The 21,951-nt window shown below is 36.7% G+C and overlaps 2 protein-coding genes across 2 annotated transcripts; both read left to right on the forward strand.

Annotated features, from left to right (window-relative positions):
• Positions 1–9,528: 9,528 nt before the first annotated feature.
• Positions 9,529–11,757, forward strand: LOC145120058 (G-type lectin S-receptor-like serine/threonine-protein kinase LECRK3). The gene has a single exon (XM_079055847.1). It carries the CDS (start codon positions 9,529–9,531, stop codon positions 11,755–11,757), a length of 2,229 nt encoding a protein of 742 aa, XP_078911973.1.
• Positions 11,758–18,559: 6,802 nt separating this feature from the next.
• Positions 18,560–20,652, forward strand: LOC145120076 (uncharacterized). Its single transcript, XM_079055865.1, has 5 exons — positions 18,560–18,946; positions 18,988–19,556; positions 19,759–19,864; positions 19,945–20,023; positions 20,234–20,652. The coding sequence occupies exons 1-5, from the start codon at positions 18,560–18,562 to the stop codon at positions 20,650–20,652; spliced, it is 1,560 nt and encodes a 519-aa protein (XP_078911991.1).
• The last annotated feature ends 1,299 nt before the right edge of the window (positions 20,653–21,951 follow it).

Below are 21,951 nucleotides of genomic sequence, written 5' to 3' on the forward strand. Positions count from 1 at the left end.
TAACTTTAAAATCAAAGTGCTTAATTTTGTTAGTGACTTAATGTTGGTCATTACAACTTTAGCTTAATTAGGTTATTAATAGCAACATACTTTTAGTATCATGATATAATTAACAAAATTATGATACTTTTGTTAATTATAACATTATACTTTTGTTTATTTTTCTATCATAACACCGTACTTTAGTTTAAGTTTCTTCTTCATAATCATCAAGAGCCTAGAAATACCCATCTGAAATTGATTTAGAAATTAATTTCGGGTTGTCCCCGTTTTGGGACTGCTTTTTGAATACTTTATCTCATTTAGGATGTGAACATGTATTACATGATTGTGTATTTAAGAAAGATTCGGTTGTCATTTTCTCTTTGCTCCTCGGGTATATATATATATATATATATATATATATATATATATATATATATATGCTTGGAAGCTAAGGGGAAATGCTGCCGAATTTTTATTAAACATACAATCATGTAATACACGTTCACATATAAGATAAGGTATTTAAAAAGTGGGTTTAGAAGCCTCCCTTTTTGAATACTCTATCCATTTATGATTATTTGTTCATGTGTTCCCTAGTTGGGATACTTTTTGAATCATCGCCTTTATGAATACTCTACTTGATTTTTGTTTCCCGTAGAGTAAACCTTAAACACTAAATTATGTTTCAGTTGCATCATGTCTATTGAGAAAAGCTGGACTACTAATCCACATCGTCAATCTCCCGAGTTCCAACTAGGACTCGACTCTTTTGTCCAGAGATCCATGTTACACCTAGATTGTAAAAGTGAAACTAGATGTGTATGTGAGCAATGTGATAATCGTTACTTCATCGGTCCGAAAGCAATGAGACATCATGTTCGTATATATGGTTTCAGTCGGTCATACGGAACGTGGATATATCACGGTGAACCTTTAATTCCTCCGGTTGTAGATGTCGTGTCGCCAAGTAACGAGATGGCTGATGTTATTGACGATGTTATGCGGGAGTCAAGAGAAAATGATACCAACATCGATGAAGGATCCTCGAATACAGGGGGTAGCAGTGTCGATAATGATTTTGAACAGTTGTTAGAGGCAGTCGAACCCATGTTATATACTGGTTGTAAGTTTTCTTTCCTTGAGTTTTTAGAAAAGCTGATGCATATCAAGGTCAACAACAAATTGACTGATAGTTCATTTCATCAACTCCTTTAGTTGTTGCATTCAGCATTTCCAAAAGACAAGAGGTTCCCTGTTCATATTATCTGGCCAAAAAGAACTGAAGAATATAGGTTTGGGATACAAGTCTATATATGTGTGCAAAAACGATTATTTTCTCTTCTGGAAGGAACATAAGTCATTGCAAAATTTTCCCGTTTGTAAAGAGAGTCAGTTGATTGATAAAAACATCAAGGTTAAGAAGGTGGCTCATAAGGTGTTAAGGTACTTTCCAGTGACCCCTAGACTACGACGTTTGTATTGTTCAAGGTACACTTCCAAAAATATGATATGACATAGTACCGGGAGATCAGAAGATGGTGTGATGCGTTATCCCGTTGATGGAAAGTCTTGGAAAAAGTTTGATGTAGATTACGCTGACTTTTCTAGTGAACCCTAGAATGTACGCCTAGGGCTGGCAGCTGATGGATTTAATCCATTTGGTAACATGTGTAATTCACATAGTATGTGGCCTGTCGTACTCACTACATACAATCTGCCACCATGGCTTTGTATGAAAGAGTCATCATTCATGTTGGCCTTGTTGATTCCCGAACCTAAAGCACTTGGAAAGGACGTAGACGTTTTCCTTAGGTCGTTAGTAGAAGAGCTTAAGTTTTTATAGCACTCAGGCATACGTATTAAAGATGCATCGACAAACACATTCTTCACGATGAAAGCTATGTTGTTATGGATAATAAACGACTTTCCAGCTCATAGTAGTTTATCGGGTTGGAGCGGACAATGGTATAGAGCATGCCCGATTTGCAATGTAGACACTCTCTCGTATCGTGCAGTAAATAAATTCATTTATATCGGTCATCATCGGTTCTTAGATGCTGATGATCCATTAAGGTTGAGTCTAAAATTTAACGGGCAACCCGAGACAAGACCCGCTCCGAGACACTTTACTGATAAAGATATACAAGAGCAACTAGGTTGTCTACTACTTCGTAAACCGTGTAGACATCCTAAGACTCTCAAGGAAAACATGGATCAGAAAGTATTCGAGTTGAACTGGTCGAAATGTAGCATATTTTTCAAGCTCGAGTATTGGTCTTCTCTGCAGCTTAAGCACAACTTTGATGTGATGCATGTCGAAAAAAATGTGGGTGAGAGTCTTTTGGGTACTTCTATGATGAATAATAAGAGTAAAGACACATCAAATGCATGTGAGGACTTGAGAAATCTGAATATCCGGTGTAATCAATGGTTGCAAAAAAAGGGTAACAAGTTCACTAGACCACATGCAAGCTACTCATTCAAGAAACCTGACTGAAAATCTTTTTTCAATTTATAAGAGATGTTAAATTTCTAGATGGGTTTGGATCTAACATCATAAAGAAAGTGGTGGATAATGATACTAACATTATTGGGTTGAAATATCATGACTATCACATTCTTATGCATCGTTTGATACCGATTGGAGTTAGAGCGTTATTGGACAAAGAAACTTCTACACCAATTGTAGATCTTTGTACGTTTTTCAAGCAAATTTGCTCCATAACACTAAAGGTGGAAGATATGAGGAAAGCAAAAGAAGACATTATTAGAATCTTGTGCAAGTTAGAGTTGATTTATCCTCCGGTGTTTTTCAATATTATGATTCATTTAGTTTCGCATTTACCTGATGAACCGATTGCCGGAGGCCCAGTATGTATGATATGGATGTATCAGTTCGAAAGGTATACGAAAAAACTAAAAAACTATGTTAGAAATAAGGCGAAGCCAGAAGGTTGTATAGCTGAAGGTTATATTGCTGAAGAAGCTTTATCATTTTGTTCGATGTACCTTCAAGATGTGCAGACTCAATTCAATCGCCCTGAAAGAAACGAGGATGTTGTCATTGAAAAAACAAAGTTTTGGATGTTTGAGTCCAAGTGTCGACCGGCCAGCGCAATGCATATCAAACATCTTGATGTAAGGGAAAATGTAATATTGAATGGTTTATATTGAATAGTTGTCAAAAAGTCAGACAAAACATCGAGTAAGTGTTCTTATTTTTAATTATCTTTAATTATTTATTGTTAAATTTTCCATTCATCAATTATATATATATATATATATATATATATATATATATATATATATATATATATATATATATAGAGAGAGAGAGAGAGAGAGAGAGAGCTAGGTTTAAGTATTCTAAGTAATTATTGTGCGGATATTTTATGCTATGAGAATTACTAAGAGAATAAGTTGTTTAGCAATGCGAATACGTTCAACCTTACAAACATATTGTCATTTTCATGCATTCCCGCAAATTATTATTTATTTTTGTTCTCACACATCGTTTTTCACTCATTTTCATTCTGACATAATATGACCTAATAAACATTCTGACAAACATTCTGACAGAAATGAGAATAATAATAATAATAAGTGTATAATAACCTTATAGACGATTTAATTAGTGAGAATGTGTGATACTGACAATAGTTATGTAAGATTGAACGTGTTTATATTATCAAACAACATATTTTCTTTATCATTATCATAGCATACGATATCCGCACAATAACTAGTTAGAATAGAATAACCTAAGCCTATATATATATATATATATATATATATATATATATATATATATATATATATATGTATATATATATATGTATATTTGTTTTTGTCACCAATATAGAAAATTCAAATCTGAACATCCTGAAAGTGACGAAAAGACCGAATTTCCCAACTGGTTTCTTGAAAAGGTAATAATAATTAACAAAAAAATATATTTGATCAATATAACAAATCAAGAATACATAACACATCAACATATGTTTAATAGGTTTTTCAGATGGAAAAAGAAAACTCTCCAGAATTCCACAAAGAGTTGTCGGTCCTTTCAATGGGTTCACAAATGGATGTTTATACTTACACCGCGTGCATAGTCAACGGTGTTAGGTTTATGGTACTTAGTTGTGATGCACAACGCAAAACTCTGGGGTTCTAGCGGTGGGCGAGAATGGAGAGAAATATTATGGCCAGTTAGAAGAGATTATGGAGGTGCAATATCCATATGATTATTCAACTGTAATATTTCGGTGCAAGTGGTTCGATACAGGAGATATTCCTAATGAAAATTTCATAAGTATCAACATAGAACAAGAAGCATACCAAGATGATCAACTGATATATTCTTCACAAGCCAAACAAGTGTTCTACATCCGCGAGCCTGTTAATCATCAAAGAAACCAAAACAACAATCGTCGTTGTGTCGTCGAACATGTTAATCATCGATGTATTTGGGATCTACCATCCGACAATGCTCGTGTCCAAAATGCTTACAGTGACTCTGTCCAAAATGTCGACAATGTGGAGGCCGAAAATGTTGACGTAGTTCAAAGCAACTCGTCATCTGGAGCTAGACTTTTTATCGACTTCTCACAATACTTTCAAAACAATGTTGATGTAGCGCAAAACAATGTTGATTATGATGATGAGGACGATACTAAAGTACCTCCGCCAACTGATAGAGTCGATAATGTTTCCGATGAAGAGACTGATTATGATGATGACGATTCTGATTATGATACTGATGAAGAAGACATTGAAGTATATGATGGAGATTCTGATTAAAAAAAATCAAATGTTTTTTTTTGTAATAGAAACTTTATTTGATATCTAACTTTTATTCATATTGTATGTTTAACTTTTATTTATGTTGTTTATCTATATTGCATATCTTATAATTTTGCAGGGTAACTAACTTTTATTAATATTGTATTTCTATATTGTACATTTTGTAATTTTACAGGATACAAATGATGTTTACGTGGGCAATACTCTTTGTCATGATGGCCGATGTTATGGGCCTTGGACACGGAGGTGATGGAGCTGGGGATCCACCACCTCCAGGAGGATTTGGTCGCGGACAACATGAACAGGATGGTAAGTTTTATTATGATATATTTATTAGTTATTTTTATTAATTTATTATAAGATATCGTGACTAATATTTTTAATTGTATTTTTTCAACCGAGCTTCCAAAGAAAAGAAGGGGATTGTCAAAGAACATCGAGCTAGGAAAATGGATAAGGGCAAACAAGGGAAAGCCCGTGGATTTGGCTTTCGATAGGGAGATCATATATTCCGCTGTCGGGAAGGCTGGTAATTGGTTGACACATGAAATTGGGAGGTATTTGTGGAACAATGTCCCTTTGAACGTATCTGGTTGGGACAATGTTTCCCCCGCGTTAAGGAATGCAACAGTTGTGCATCTAAAGGTAGATTGAATAATATTTTAAGTTTCGTTGTGATTGTTATTTAATTAACTAACTTTTTTTGTATTTGTCGAATAAGTTTGATTTGGATAAGGTTAACTTGGATCCGGAGCGTGCACAATTGTTGCAGAGTATTTATTCAAGTCTTGCAAAAGTTTATAGAGGCCGAATAAGTAAAGCTTATTCTTATTTTAAGGAAATCGGGGGGCTGCAGATATCCCAATGGAACTAAACAACCCCCCAAGGATATGTCATCTGAAAATTAGGTGAAGGCAGTCGAACATTTTCAATCGCCCGAATTTTTAAGGCGTTTGACGTCAAACACAGAAGTCCGTGCAAAACAACTACTTATAAACAGAGGGGGACCAAGCTCGTACAACAATGCATGTTTCAAAGAAGTAATTTATGATATATTTAAATGTTTATTTAAAGTATAATTAATCTAGTTTTTAATGTTAAATAGGATATCACTCGAATCGAAACATTTCGTAAGGCTAATTCCAATCGCCAAGGGGTATTTTCTAGTCCTGCAGTCGAGCAACAATACATATGTGGTCAATTTGTATTTTTATATAAGTGTTTATATCGTCAAGGGTATTTAGTAATCTAATTTTGATGATGTTTATCATTTTTTGAAAATACATAATGCTTTACTCCAGGAGATCAATCAACAAAACCCAAGATTCTTCTGCAGCAAGCGGTCTAACAGCAAGTGATATAAGAAAATGTTTTGAAAGAATATTGGGTGTTCGACACCGACATATCAGAGGCATTGGACGTAAACCTCCTACCGTTGTGTCTATGTACGATCAGGAACAACCGATGACACAAGAACCACCACAATCACATGTAATTGTTAGTTTAAGTTTAAAAATATAATGTTATAATGGTAAAACGAAAAAAAAGTAGGATGGTATAATGATATGTTGATTATGGTTTGATATGTTGATATTTTGTAGTTTGGTAATTTTTGGAAAGTAGATTGCTATAGTGATATGTTGGTTATGGTTTGATATGTTAATATTTTGTAGTTTGGTAATTTTTGAAAAGTAGAATGCTATAATGATATGTTGGTTATGGTTTGATAAGTTGATATTTTGTAGTTTGGTAATTTTTGGAAAGGAGAATGTTATAATGATATGTTGGTTATGGTTTGATATATTGATATTTTGTAGTTTGGTAATTTTTGGAAAGTAGAATGCTATAATGATATGTTGGTTATGGTTTGATATGTTGATATTTTGTAGTTTGGTAATTTTTGGAAAGTAGAATGCTATAATGATATGTTGGTTATGGTTTGATATGTTGATATTTTGTAGTTTGGTAATTTCTGGAAAGTTGAATGCTATAATGTTATGTTGGTTGTAGTTATATATGTTGATATTTTTTTTTATTTTGGTAATTTTTGGAAAGTATAATAGTATTATGATATGTTGGTAATATATTTTGTTTTTTTTTTTGTAGTTGGAAATGCTACAAACGATACTAAAGGAGCCGACATGTTCTGCGACATTAGAAGAGTGGTTTCGTTCATTGCCACCACCAAATAATAATGAAGGAAATGATGAGAGTGATGATACAAGTAGGAATTGTAGGGTTTATGAAATGTTTTGTTTGGAAGAATACATTAGGTTGTATGCATTAATATTTTGGATGGATTAATATTTTATAAATTTTATTGTTTTTGGTTGTGTATAGGTTAATATTTCTATAAAATTCTACCAGATTTTATAAATGATATAATGTTTTTATAATTTTAATATTAAATAAACAAAAAAAAACGAAAATAGTTTTTGCGGTGACGTCTTTAGCGGCGTCATAACAGTATTAGCGGCGTCGATGTTTTAATAGCGTCGGGGAAGTATTAGCGGCGACAAACCAATAGCGGGGACGTCTTCGCATTAGCGGCGACCAACAGACCATTAGCGGCAAAATTTTTGCAGCGACATGTCGCCGTTAATACCTTTAGCGACGACGACCCTATCTTTCGCGGCGAAAGACGTCGCCGCTAATGCTCGACTTTCTTGTAGTGACCCCTAACCGTTAATGGCGGTTAGACCGGCGCTGGTGGCGGAGTTAGTAACTTCCGACGGTGGTGGCGACATTCATAAATTTCGGCGATGATAATGTGTCCATATATTCCGTCGTCTGATGATGAAAACAAAATATAAGGAGAGAGAGAGAGAGAGAGAGAGAGAGAGAGAGAGAGAGAGAGAGAGATGGTAATATGAAGAGCGTCGAAGATAGGGATGAGATTTAGAACCGGAAAACCGGACCGGAACCGGAACCGTTAGAACTGGAATATGTAAAACCGGTCCGGGTCCCGGGTTTAAAGAATGGCTCTATCCGGGTTCCGGGTAATCCGGGTTTCGGGTCCTTCGGGTCCGGGTAAACCGGGTTTAAGAACCGGAACCGTGTTAGGTACCGGAACCGGTTTTAGAGGCCGGAACCGGTTTCTATGAAAAGTTTAAAACATGCATATCTCATTCATTTGAAGTCGGATTGACATGATGTTTTTTCCATAGTATAGTTTATAATTTTAACATGATTTTAGACTAAAATTTTGTCATTTTTGGGTTTATATTCATTGACTTATAGTCTTTCAAAGTCGAGATATCAAAGCTGAAAATTTTATGTTTTTCAGCTTTTTTTTGTATTCTATGATAGTTTTAAACATGTGTATCTCATTCGTTTAAAGTCAGATTGACATGAAGTTTTTTCCACAGTATAGTTTATAGTTTGTACATGATTTTAGACTATAATTTTGTCGTTTTTGGGTTTATATTCATTGACTTATAGTCTCTCAAAGTTGGGATATCAAAGCTGGAAATTTTATGTTTTTCAGCTTTTTTTTTATATTCTGTGATAGTTTTAAAACATGCATATCTCATTCGTTTGAAGTCGGATTGGCATGAGGTTTTTTTCATAGTGTAGTTTATAGTTTGTACATTATTTTAGACTATAATTCTCTTATTTTTGGGTGTTTATTCATTGACTTATAGTCTCTCAAAGTCGGGATATCAAAGATGAAAATTTTATGTTTTTCAGCTTTCTTTGTATTTTGTGATAGATTTAAAACATGCATATCTAATTCGTTTGAAGTCGGAATAGCATACGGTTTTTTCCAAAGTGTAGTATAGAGTTTGTACATGATTTTATACTATAATTTTGTCATTTTTGGTTTCATATTCATTGATTTATAGTCTCCCAAAGTTGGGATGTCAAAGCTGCGAATTTTTTTTTCTCAGCTTTATTTTTGTATTTTGTGAAATTTTAAAACATGCATTCGACCCACTTTACCCTGTTCCTCGGGTTTTAGGTTTTAGACTCACTTTACCCGGTTCCATTCGACCCACTTTGATATTTCCGGGTTTTCCGGTTCTAGACCCACTTTACCCGGTACCTTATCCGGAACCGAACCGGAACCGGTTCCTATATACCGGTCCGGTTTCCGGTCCTAAAAAATCTCGTTAACCGGTTCCCGGGTTTTCCGGGTCCGGGTCTACCGGTCCGGGTTTAGACCCACACTCACCCCTAGTCGAAGAAAGGGTGGGGTTAGGTCGTATTTTATTTATTTTTATTTTTTTAGTTTTTTATCTAAAAAATGAAAAAACTAAACTAAAAAGGTAAATCGATCATTTTAAGAATTATCAAAAAGTTTTGAACCAAAGTTACAATTTTCGATTAAACACTTTTGATAAAATTTTCAATTTTGTCTTACTTTTTTTTTTCAAACATTAAAAATGCTTCAGGATCCTCTTCTGAAATTACAAAAAGTTTGTACCATTCTAAATGTAACATCACATACCACATATTTTACGTCTTCCATATTGCTTTCCATTAGGCTATTTTTGCATTCATTGCTACCTCATCGATCATACACATTGGATTCCTATTGAATGATGACCACAAAAAAAATGGTCCAACAATTGTTAGTAAGGAATCGTCGTAATTAGTATGGAATCTTCTACCCCATAAAACACTTATTGCATTATTTGTGGACTCCAAAAGTCTTTCTTCTGTTGACCTTGAATCAATGATCTTATTATTTAGTAAACCCTAATTTCCTCACTGTTGTCTATCATTCACCCATTTCATATGGCGCTAGTCCTACTGCGTCTCGTCTTTCTAACTATATTCCTACGTTTCATAGCTGCACAACAGAATACCGGTTCTGTATCTGTTGGTGCATCACTCACCGCCACACCCAACGTCAAACCATGGCTTTCATCATCCGGTGAGTTTGCCTTTGGGTTCCAACAAGTTCAAGGAACCGATAATTTCTTGTTATCCATATGGTATAACAAGATACCTGACAGGACCATCGTCTGGTATCCAGAAGAAGGTCGGATGGTGCCTACAGGATCCAAAGTTGAGCTACTTCGTGAAAGTGGACTCCTACTGAGTGATCCTCAGGGCACACAGATATGGAGATCTGGGTCTATTTCCGGTGTTGCATCAGGTTTTATGAATGATACAGGTAACTTCGTGATGTTTGGTAGCAATTCTCGCAAGTTATGGGGTAGTTTTGATTATCCAGCAGACACGCTGTTGCCTACTCAGTTTATGGAGTCAGGCGAAGGGATAAATTCAACAATCAGCAAAACAAACTTCTCTGGTGGACGATTCCAGCTACGTCTGCTTCCAGATGGAAATCTTGTTCTTAACACTCGAGATATACTTTCAGGTAATACTTATGATGCTTACTATATCAGTGGCACATATGATGATTCTAATTCAACAAATTCCGGGAAACAAGTGATCTTTGATGCAACGGGATACATGTATATATTGAGAAGAAATGGCCAACGATTTGATCTTACTCCAAGAGGGTCACTTCCTTCTGGAGATTATTATCACAGAGCTACTCTAGACTCTGATGGGGTTTTTCGTCAATATTACTTCCCCAAGAACCCCACCTCCAATACAAATTGGGAAGTTATATGGTTCGTGCCAGATAACATATGTGTGGATATAAGTGATCCTTCCGACACTGGAGCTTGTGGGTTCAACAACGTTTGCAGTTTTGATGGTAACCGGCCAAACTGTGAATGCCCAAAGGGTTTCTCATTGGTTGATCCAAATAATCCCAGTGGTCATTGCAAGCCTGATTTCACTCCAACATGTGATGAAGTTGACTCCAATAATGGCCGAGACATGTTTGATTTCATCGAGCTCAATAATATTGATTGGCCATTTTCAGACTATGTGCACATGAACCCAAGTAATGAAAAGACCTGTAAAAGTTCCTGCTTGGAAGACTGTTTCTGTGCTGTTGCAATATATAGGGACACCCAATGTTGGAAGAAGAAGCTTCCACTCTCTAACGGGAGGAAGGTTGCTTCAGCTAATGTGAGGGCGTTCGTGAAATACAGGATAGGTGATCATCATCTTCAAAACTCTACTCGGCTTCCGGGAGAAAATAAAGATCGAAAAAATCTGATAGTTGTCGGATCCGCTCTCTTAGGTACTTCTGTATTTGTTAACTTTGTATTGATTGTTGTGATTTGTGTGGGTTTCTTTGTAATATACAAGAAGCCAAGAAATTCGTATCCAATCAGTAAAGCTGTTGAAACCAATCTACCTCGTTTTACACATCAAGAATTAGTTGAAGCTACTGATGGGTTCAAGGATGAACTGGGAAAGGGGGCGTTCGGGATAGTCTATAAAGGTGTGATAGGGAAAAAGACTGTCGCTGTGAAGAAGTTGAATACAGTGGTTCATAATGGTGAAAAGGAATTCAAAACCAAGGTTAACACCATTGCAAAAACTCATCATAAAAATTTGGTGCAGCTTCTTGGTTATTGTGATGATGGTGAGCAGCGACTATTGGTTTATGAGTACATGAGCAATGGCACTTTGGCGATGTTTCTTTTCCGGGATGCAAGACCTACATGGAGACAGAGGAGTTATATTGCTGTTGGGATTGCTAAGGGACTCGCATACCTTCATGAAGAGTGTAGCATCCAAATCATTCATTGTGACATAAAGCCTCAGAATATACTTCTTGATGACTACTACAATGCCAAAATTTCTGACTTTGGATTGGCAAAGCTTTTGATGATGAATCAAAGTCAAACAAACACTGGAATTAGAGGAACGAAAGGATATGTTGCTCCTGAATGGTTTAGGCACACGCCTGTCACAGTAAAGGTTGATGTGTATAGCTTTGGTGTGTTGCTGCTAGAGATCATTTCATGCCGAAAAAGCTTGGTTTATGAGAGTGATGAGAAAGGGGTGGCGGTTTTTGTTGGAATCTTAAGTCATCATCTCCCTCCACCCATGTCTTCCACTCCTAAAAGGCTAACAATTTCTGGAACAAAGTAAGGGACACCAACAAGTGGTTGGGTCTCATGTTATTAATTATAGGATTAAAATGATTCTATCAATCCTATATATTCAGTGTATTACCAAGAGGGTAAACACACCAAAATAAACACAGCAACATACATAGACATATACACATATATATGTAATTGGTTTTTGAGTTATATTTCCAATCAATCAAAGAGTTATTTTGATATATATATTTGTCTGTGTCTATACAATTGTTTTATACAAGAATTGGTATCAGAGCCTTGAAATCAGTCAAAGGGAACTGAGAAAACAAGGAAGCTTATCTGTTTAATATGTCCGATATTGAAGATGATAGAAGTGGGGGTGCTGCTGCTCCTCCGACGAGAATCAAAGAAGTCGGAACAACCACAGTCGCTTGCCCAATGCTAAACCAGGCCAATTACATGGTCTGGTCCCTCCGTATGAAAGTAGTCCTGCGAATACATAGAAGCTGGTCAGTAATTGAACCAGGAGAAGAGAATGAAGAGAAAAATTACCTTGCCATGGGATTGCTATATCAAGCAATCCCTGAGAGCCTGATAATGCAGATAGGGGACGTCGATAGAGCAAAGGTCCTCTGGGAATCTATTAAAGCTCGACATGTTGGAGCCGACAGAGTAAAAGAGGCCCGACTTCAAACTCTCACCGCCGATCTAGACCGACTGAAGATGCAGGAGACAGAGACGATAGACGCTTTCGCCGGAAAGCTCGCTGGAATCGCCTCGAAGTCAGCGTCACTGGGAGAACCCATCGGAGAAACGAGACTCGTGAAGAAACTCTTGACGGTAATACCTCATCGATTCATACAAATCGCTGCCTCCCTCGAGCAAGTACTAGACTTGAAGACAGTAACCTTTGATGATGTCGTAGGGCGCCTGAAAGCGTATGAAGAAAGAATCAAAGCAGATGAAGGCGGAGACGGGCAACAAAAGGCGTTGATGGCTAGAACGAGTGGTGGTGGTGGATGGAGAAGTGATGGCGGTGGAAGCTCTGGATCGTCGGGGAAGACGAATTGGGGAAAACGGGGGAAGGGTTCTAATTGCACCGAGTCGGGAGGCTTTAATCGAAATGGGTCAAGCGGGTCGGGTGGTGGATCCGGGTCAGTAGGATCCAGTGGGTCAGGCCCAAAAGGAAATAGACCCAATTCGGCCCAAAACAATAATAAGCCCAATAACCGGCCCAATTCTAATTCAGACTCGAACCGTAACCCGAAAAAAGATCTGTCAAAAATTATTTGTTACAGATGCGATAAATCGGGCCATTACGCATCCAAATGTCCGGACCGAACCCAAAAATTCCAAGAAAGTAATTTTACTGAACACGACGATGCCGATGAAACATTATTTCTACACGAGTCCGTATTTTTGAACGAAGAGAAGGTGATACCGTCTCGATACAACTCACAAGAAAACGATGTGTGGTATTTGGACAACGAGGCAAGTAATCACATGACGGGAAGTCGTTCATTTTTCTCCGAACTCGACGAAGGAATAACCGGAAAGGTCAAATTCGGTGATAATTCGTGTGTCGAAATAAGAGGGAAAGGCTCAATTGTTTTCCAAGGAAAATCAGGGCAACAACGATTGATAACGGAGATTTATTTCATTCCGGATTTGAAAAATAATATTTTCAGCCTCGGACAAGCAACCGAAGCCGGGTGTGATATTCGGATGAAAGACAACTATTTGACGATGCATGATGCCGACAACTGCTTATTAATGAAGGTACAAAGAACTCCAAATCGCCTTTATAAAATACAGTTGCCTATTGGAGTACCTATTTGTCTTCATACAAGACTGAGTGAAGACACGTGGCGCTGGCATGCAAGACTTGGACACATCAATTTCGAGTCAATGAAAAAGATGTCTAAGAAAGGTCTAGTCAAAGGGTTACCCCATTTTGACAGTGAAAATCAATTGTGTGAATCTTGTTTGGTGGGAAAGCAAACAAGAAAGTCATTTCCATTAATGACGACGTACAAAGCAACACGGCCATTGGAGCTAGTTCACGGTGATTTATGTGGTCCGATAACACCGTCAACGAAGGGTCAAAATCGATACATTTTCACACTAATTGACGATTTTTCACGGTATATGTGGATTTTTCTCTTAAAAGAGAAAAATGAGGCGTTTTTACACTTCAAAAAATTTAAAGCTTTGGCGGAGAATGAGCTCGGAAAGTCTTTAAAGGTATTTCGAAGTGATCGAGGAGGTGAGTTTACTTCGCTCGAGTTTAATTCCTTTTGTGATATGAATGGAATCAAACGCCATCTTACCGCCCCATATTCACCACAACAAAACGGTATTGTGGAACGAAGAAATAGAACACTTATGGACATGACACGAAGTATCATGAAGGCGATGCATGTTCCAAACTATCTATGGGGAGAAGCGGTAAAACATTCCACAAACCTGGTCAACCGTGTTTACACAAGAGTACTTGGTGATACAACTCCGTACGAGAAGTTGTATAAAAGAAAACCTAATTTGGAGAACGTACGCATCTTTGGGTGTTTAGCGTATGCAAAAGTTGAACCGGTAAACGTGAAAAAATTGGATGCAAGATCAAGACCATTGGTTCATCTTGGTTCTGAACCAGGTACAAAAGCCTATCGGTTATTTAACCCGGTTACACAAAAAATAATCGTAAGTCGAGACGTTATTTTTAATGAAACCAAAGGATGGAATTGGGTTAACGAAGCTACACCTGACAATGAAGAACCAGGATCATTCATAGTACCATGGGATTTACCCGAAGATGAGGCAAACAACAACCAAGGAAACGATGTAAACAACGAACCAAACGAATCGGATCACGAGATTGAAGACGGAGTGGAGGTACAAGAAAATGAGCACCCAAGTCCGATCAACAACAACGTGAACAATGTTCAAAACCAAAGGCCCACAAGACAAAAGGTGCTTCCAATTCGATTACGAGATTATGTACTTTATGTTGATGAAATTGAAGAACTTCTCCTAGCAACCAATGACGAGCCGGTATCGGTTGAAGAGGCGAAGAAAGAACCAGAATGGGTCAAAGCCATGAATACAGAGATCAATTCAATCAACAAGAACAATACTTGGTCTCTCGTAAACAAACCTATGGGGGTGAAGCCCATTGGACTCAAATGGGTGTTCAAGCTGAAGAAAAATGCAGATGGCACCATAAACAAACACAAGGCGAGGTTGGTTGCTAAAGGGTACGTACAACAACCTGGTATTGACTTTCAAGAAGTATTTGCTCCGGTAGCTCGCATCGAAACCATACGGTTTCTCATTGCCTTAGCCGCTACCAATGGATGGGAGCTTCACCACTTGGATGTCAAGACGGCTTTCTTACATGGAGAGTTGAAAGAAACCGTCTATGTGTATCAACCGGAAGGCTACATAAGGAAAGGCGACGAGCACAAGGTGTACCGTCTTTCAAAAGCACTATATGGTCTTAGACAAGCACCGAGAGCATGGAATACAAAACTTGATGGGATTTTGAAAGGAATGAAATTTCATAAGTGCATGAAAGAACCATCGGTGTACCGGAAGAACGAAGGATCCAACTTGCTAATTTTAGCAATCTATGTTGATGATTTGTTTGTCACAGGTACAAATTTGAGCATGATCAAAAGGTTCAAATTTGAAATGTCCAAGAACTTCGAGATGTCTGATCTTGGAAGATTAACTTACTACCTGGGCATTGAAGTCAAACAAGAAGAATCAGGGATTACTATAAACCAAGAAGCGTATGCTAGACGCATTCTAAAAGAAGCCGGTTTACACGATTGCAATCCGACCCACATTCCCATGGATCCAGGAACCAAAATGTCGAAGGCCGAAGATGAACCCGAAATCGACCCGACACAATACCTAAAGTTGGTAGGATGCCTTAGATATCTCTTGCAGACAAGACCCGATATGGCATATACGGTTGGAGTTGTTAGTCGATACATGCAAAATCCAAGAGAATCACATGGTGTTGCAATCAAACACATCCTAAGGTACTTACGTGGAACAACGTCACATGGAATCAAGTACGAGAGGATGGGGCAAAACCGGATCATTGGTTACAGCGATAGTAGTCACAATGTCGACCCGGACGACGGAAGAAGCACAACCGGTCACATTTTCTACTATGGGTTGTCTCCAATAACATGGTGTTCTCAAAAGCAAGATATTGTTGCTTTATCATCTTGCGAGGCGGAGTTCATGGCTGCATGTCAAGCAATATGGCTTCAAGATTTGCTAGGCGAAATCATGAACAAAGCACAAGAGAAGGTGGTCCTAAGAGTTGATAACAAGTCAGCTATCGAACTCACGAAGAATCCTGTTTTTCACGGAAGAAGCAAACACATTCACACGAGGTTTCACTTCATTCGTAAGTGTGTTGAAAAGGAACAAGTGGAGGTGAAGTACATTCCAGGTGAAGAACAAAAGGCAGACATTCTCACAAAACCATTGGCTCAAACCAAGTTCAAGACAATGCGGGACTTGATCGGGATCGAAGACATCTTTAGAAGGACTTAAAGATTGGCGGTGATCGGGAATCTCTAGAAGGACTTAGAGATTCGGGGGTGATTGTTGGAATCTTAAGTCATCATCTCCCTCCACCCATGTCTTCCACTCCTAAAATGCTAACAATTTCTGGAACAAAGTAAGGGACACCAACAAGTGGTTGGGTCTCATGTTATTAATTATAGGATTAAAATGATTCTATCAATCCTATATATTCAGTGTATTACCAAGAGGGTAAACACGCCAAAATAAACACAGCAACATACATAGACATATACACATATATATGTAATTGGTTTTTGAGTTATATTTCCAATCAATCAAAGAGTTATTTTGATATATATATTTGTCTGTGTCTATACAATTGTTTTATACAAGAGTTTTAACTAACCTTGCATGGGATTGCTATGAACAAGGTCGGCTGGATACATTTGTTGAGAACGATCTGGAGGCATTGGATGACTACAAGAAACTTGCAACTTTTGTCATGGTTGGCCTGTGGTGTGTACAAGAGAACTCGTCCTTGAGGCCAACCATGAGGAAGGTGATTCAGATGCTTGAAGGAGGAATTGAGGTGGCAGAACCTCCATGTCCATGCTCTCTCTCTCTTACCAGTTACTGAACTCTAGTTAAACTCCTATATATGTGGCAAATTCTATATGTAGTGTCTTATGCCTAGTTTCTATGCTAGCAAAATCTTTCGTAATCTGTATACAAATGAAGATTGTAAAATACGGTTTGATTATAACATTTTTAGAAACTAGCTAGGGTGGTTGATCATGTCAAATATAAAAATGTGTTATTTTTCTTCTCGATTTTAGGATTTTCACCTACTAAGTTTTGTTGTATTATTTTCATGTTTTGTTGGCGGTACGTGTTCTCCATTGCTCCCATTTTAGGGATTGAGATTAAATTAAGCACTCTATTTTCCACAAATTTAATTTGAAAAATTAGATCCCTCGCATCATAGGTCCACACTCACAAACTATATAAGTTAAAGTATTTCGAAGACATAAAAAACGATATGAGAAAATTAAAGTATTTCATAGACATAGGAAACTAGGGTTATGAGGAGATTAATATTAGCAGATATGTTAAAAGTATAATTATTTATGACAAGATTAACATTGAGGATATCTTCTTAATCTAGACTAAAAATGTAAACTTGTAGAAATGTTCATTTTAAGAATGGTGTAAGATTTGTGGTATTTGGGTATGTTGTGTATTATTTTATTAGTGCAGGGACTGCGGCTCATTTTCTGTAAACAAAGAAACACGCGGATCCTTGAGGATGGGTTTGAGTCGGATATATTCTGGTTTTAATCCATGGATATTACCCGAAGTATATAATTGGTTCCAGCTGGTTTGGAGGTTCATGCAGATTAGTTTCTATCACATTTTTAGTCGAGTCTCTCTGTTCTCCCATCTTCTTCTTCAGATTAAGGTCTACTCTGTTTAGGGTTTGTTCTTGTTAATCTTGTTCTGTAGAATCTTAATCTGTTAGTTTCTATATACATTTGAGCGTGAGTGTTAATGTAGTAAGTTTTCAGTTGTAAGTATCTTGAAAACCAACTGGGTCTTATTTTTCGTTTAATAAAAGATCCGTTGATGTTGTGAATAGATCTGTTGTTTACATGTATTTGACATGGTATCAGAGCGGGTTTACTGTTGCTTCCTTTTTTTCCCCCTTTTTTGAGTTTTTTTGAGTTAGGGTTTTCTCGATCTGTGTGAGTTAGGGTTTCTCGATCTCTTTTTGGTTCTTTATTCTGATCTTCTGTTGATCTGGTTGTTCGTATCGGACTGGTTAAACTCTCTCAGACATCGTCGATTTTAATAGTAAACGATCGCTTAACTGTAAACATTAGATCTAACTTCTTGTTGTCTAACGGCCAACGTTAAGCGACGGTCAACGTTAAGATCACAAACGGTGTAATCTAAGGTGTTTGGTGGTTTTAGGCATTTGAATGCTCGTCTGCTTCAGTGTTAGATTCTATTTTGTATAGATCTAACGGGAAACTACGTTGTTGCTTGCTGAGCGTTTGAGTGGATTTCTGTAAGTATTCGCACGCTCTTACCTTTTTTTGTTTGTTCAGGTTAATTTCTTGGGTGTTTCTGTGTTATTGTTTTTTTTGTGCATTGTTCTTGACTCTTACAATTTGTTGATAACGAGATTGTGGTCTTGTGGTTATACTAGCTTGTCTACCCCAAGAAATGTGGTTAGAATCTGGTTTAGTATAGCCACTGTTCTAAGGGAACACAATGTTGTTATTACATAAGTTGTATCAGTCATGGTTGGGGAAACCCCTTCTGTATCTGGTTCTAAAAGTCCAGATCATTATGATTTTGATGATCCATTGTTCTTACATCCTTCTGATAATGGTGTAGTGTCAATTATTAGTTTTAAATTGACTGGTACTGAGAATTTTAGAATTTGGAAGGTTTCTATGACTAGGGCTTTGAAAGGTAGGAATAAATTAGGGTTTGTTGATAAAACTTTTCCTAAACCAAGTGGGGATGAAACTAAAATTCGTAAATGGGAACATGTTAATGTTGTTGTATGTTCTTGGTTACTTGGTTCTGTTTCTGAGTCTTTATATGCTAATCATGCTTGTAGTGACAATGCTTCTGATATTTGGTCTGAGTTAAGTGAAACATATTCTAAAGCTGATGGTTCTGTTGTGTTCAATATACATAAAAAATAAACTCTCTTACTCAGAGTGGTTTATCTGTCTCTGAGTATTACAGTAAGCTTGATGCTTTGTGGAAAGAATTTGATGGGTTAGTTAATTTGGCTGAATGTACATGTGAAGCTTCAACTAGTTTTGTTAATCACTCAAAGTTAATGAAGCTAATGCAGTTCTTGTCTGGTTTAGATGATACATTCAGTCAGCTTAAAAGCCACATCTTGTTAATGGAACCCCTTCCTAATGTAAAAACTGCTTTTTCAATTGTATCTCGTGAGGAATCACATCAAAAAGGAGGTTCCATTTCTCAGTCATCCACTAAGTCTCAGGCTACTAATTTTGTTGGTAAATTTAGTGATCAGAAACGTAATAAGTCTCGTGGGAATTCTAATCTTCAGTGCAAAAACTGTGCTCTTAAGGGACATACTATTGAAAGATGCTACAAACTCATTGGTTTTCCAAAAGATTTTAAATTCAAGAATAAATCTCAGAATTTTAATAAGACATTTTCATCTAATAACTCTGTCTCTTCTGATGTTAATGGTTCTTCTGATTTAGATGTTAAAACTAACAACTCTTCTGAAAAGTTTTTTTCTCACAAGTGAGCAATATAACAAGTTTCTCAGTGTCATCAATGAGAAACCTTCAACAAGTGAAGTATATGAAAATATGGTTGGTATTTGTTGTAACAATTATGTATCTTCTAATAGAAAGTGGATTGTTGATTCTGGTGCAAATCATCATATGACCAAAAATGATTTTAATTTAAATAATGTTGTTGATGTTTTATAACTTGATCTTAGAGTGGATCATCCTAATGGATCGTCTGCTAGAATTAACAAAATTGGGAATATGACATTGTCTGAATCAGTTGTCTTCTCTAATGTTTTTGTTGTTCCTGAGTTCAATGTTAATTTACTTTCAGTTCATAAACTTTGTAAGGATAATAAATGTCAACTTTTTTTGATGAGTTTAAATGTGTTGTTTAGGATTCACGATCCACGGTGACTGTGGGGACTGGTGGTGAATCAGGAGGGTTGTATTATCTTGAAGATTCTTATTCTTCAGGTAATATGGCTTCTTTAAGTAGGATTTATTCCTATGTTTCTAAGATTACTTGGCATAATAGATTAGGTCACCCTGCTATTCAGTATTTAAATTCTCTTAAGCATGTTCTATCTTTTGGGTCAGAGTCTATTCCTTCTTGTGATGTTTGTCACAAAGCTATGTAGTCTAGGAACTCTTTTCATTTGAGAGAACATAAGAGTGGTTCTCTAGGTGATTTAGTGTATATGGATGTTTGGGGTCCTTATGGAGTTGCTACTACAGATGGCTTCAAATATTTATTGACTATTCTGGATGATTTCACCAGAGGTGTATGGGTTTATTTGTTGAAATCCAAAATTGAGGTTTTCTATTGGTTTTCTGTGTTTTATAATTTATTGAAGAATCATTTTAATTCAAGTGTTAAAATTGCTAGATCAGATAATGGTACTGAGTTTGTTAATTCTCAATTTAAAGATTTTTTTGATAAAAATGGTATTTCTCATCATACTACTTGTACTTATACTCCACAACAAAATGGTGTTGTGGAGAGGAAACATAGACATCTTTTAAATGTGGCTAGGTCTCTTTTATTTCGGTCTGGTTTGCCTCTTAAGTTTTGGGGTGAATCTGTTTTGACTGCTGTTTTTTGATAAATAGACTTCCCACTTAATTTTTGAAAGGGAAGTATCCTTTTGAAATGATTTACAAGTGTTTGCCTAAATTTGAGAATTTAAGAGTGTTTGGGTGTTTATGTTTTTCTGTTAAGTAAAATATATCAGATAAGTTTGTTGAAAGGTCTGAAAAATGTGTTCTTATTGGTTACTCTAATGAAAAGAAAGGATATAAGTTGTACAATCTTGATAATCCTTCCGTTTTCTTTTCCAGGGATGTAATGTTTTATGAGGATGTGTTTCCTTTTAAAATGAAGAAGGATTCTATAAATGAAAATTTACTTTCATTTTTTAATGATTCTAGTTTTGATCCTGTACACCCAAGTCCCTATGATGAAATTCTATTGGATTAGTGTCTAAGTCCATAACTATTTTGGTATGTACTTGACCCGATTATGAGCATGGTCCTTTTGGGTTGCCTTCACCATAGTAATATGTAGGATGAATTAAGGAGAGAAAGGTTTAATTATGATTTATTAATATATTATAAGAATAATATATTAAAGGAGAAATCATATTGTTTAATTAATATTAGTCAAGAATTAATTAAGAATTAATTTTGTGACTAAAAGAGATTAATTAAACTTAGGGGACTGAAGTTGTAAATATATGATAATTACAATTGGGCTATGGATCACCTAATAATATATAGGTTGGACAAATTCTATGGGAAGCCTATAAGGAATTCGTCCAAGGGATATGTTAAAGGAGTCCATGGGCTGCTTAAGGCCTAAGCAGTCAGATTAGGGTTTCCTAGTTGCAAACCCTAATAGCCTGCATGTATATAAGGGACCCCTATGCCCCCAAAACGTGGCCAAGTGTTCCTTTAGGGTTTCCAGCCGTTTTTGGTGCCTCCCCTCTCTTCTCTCCTTCATCCAATTGCTTAGTGGTGTTTGTGACTCCATTGGAGGTGCAACACTTGAGGCACTAAGCTTTCTGAAGCCAATCAAAGCAAGGATTGATTGTTATTGCTATATAACAATCAAAGGTAATTACTAAACCCTTATTTCAGTTCTTATATGATAGATTTAGGGTTTATAGCTTTGGATATTCAATTGCATGTTCATTAGACAAACTAGATCCAAAAGCTATTAGGGTTTGCATGTACACCATAGGAATGATGTATTGCTCGAAACCCATCAGTGGTATCAGAGCCTAGGGCTGTTTGTTAGTGAATTTGATGCTTATTTGATCGAATTTTGGCTGAAAATCGATTTTTTTGAGGTTTTTCGACTTGACTCGCCGAGTCAACTGGGTGACTCGCCGAGTCCATAGTGA

Source organism: Lactuca virosa, chromosome 1, assembly GCF_052849685.1.
Source record: "Lactuca virosa cultivar CGN04683 chromosome 1, Lactuca_virosa_CGN04683_v6, whole genome shotgun sequence".
In the NCBI taxonomy this organism is placed as follows: Eukaryota; Viridiplantae; Streptophyta; class Magnoliopsida; order Asterales; family Asteraceae; genus Lactuca; species Lactuca virosa.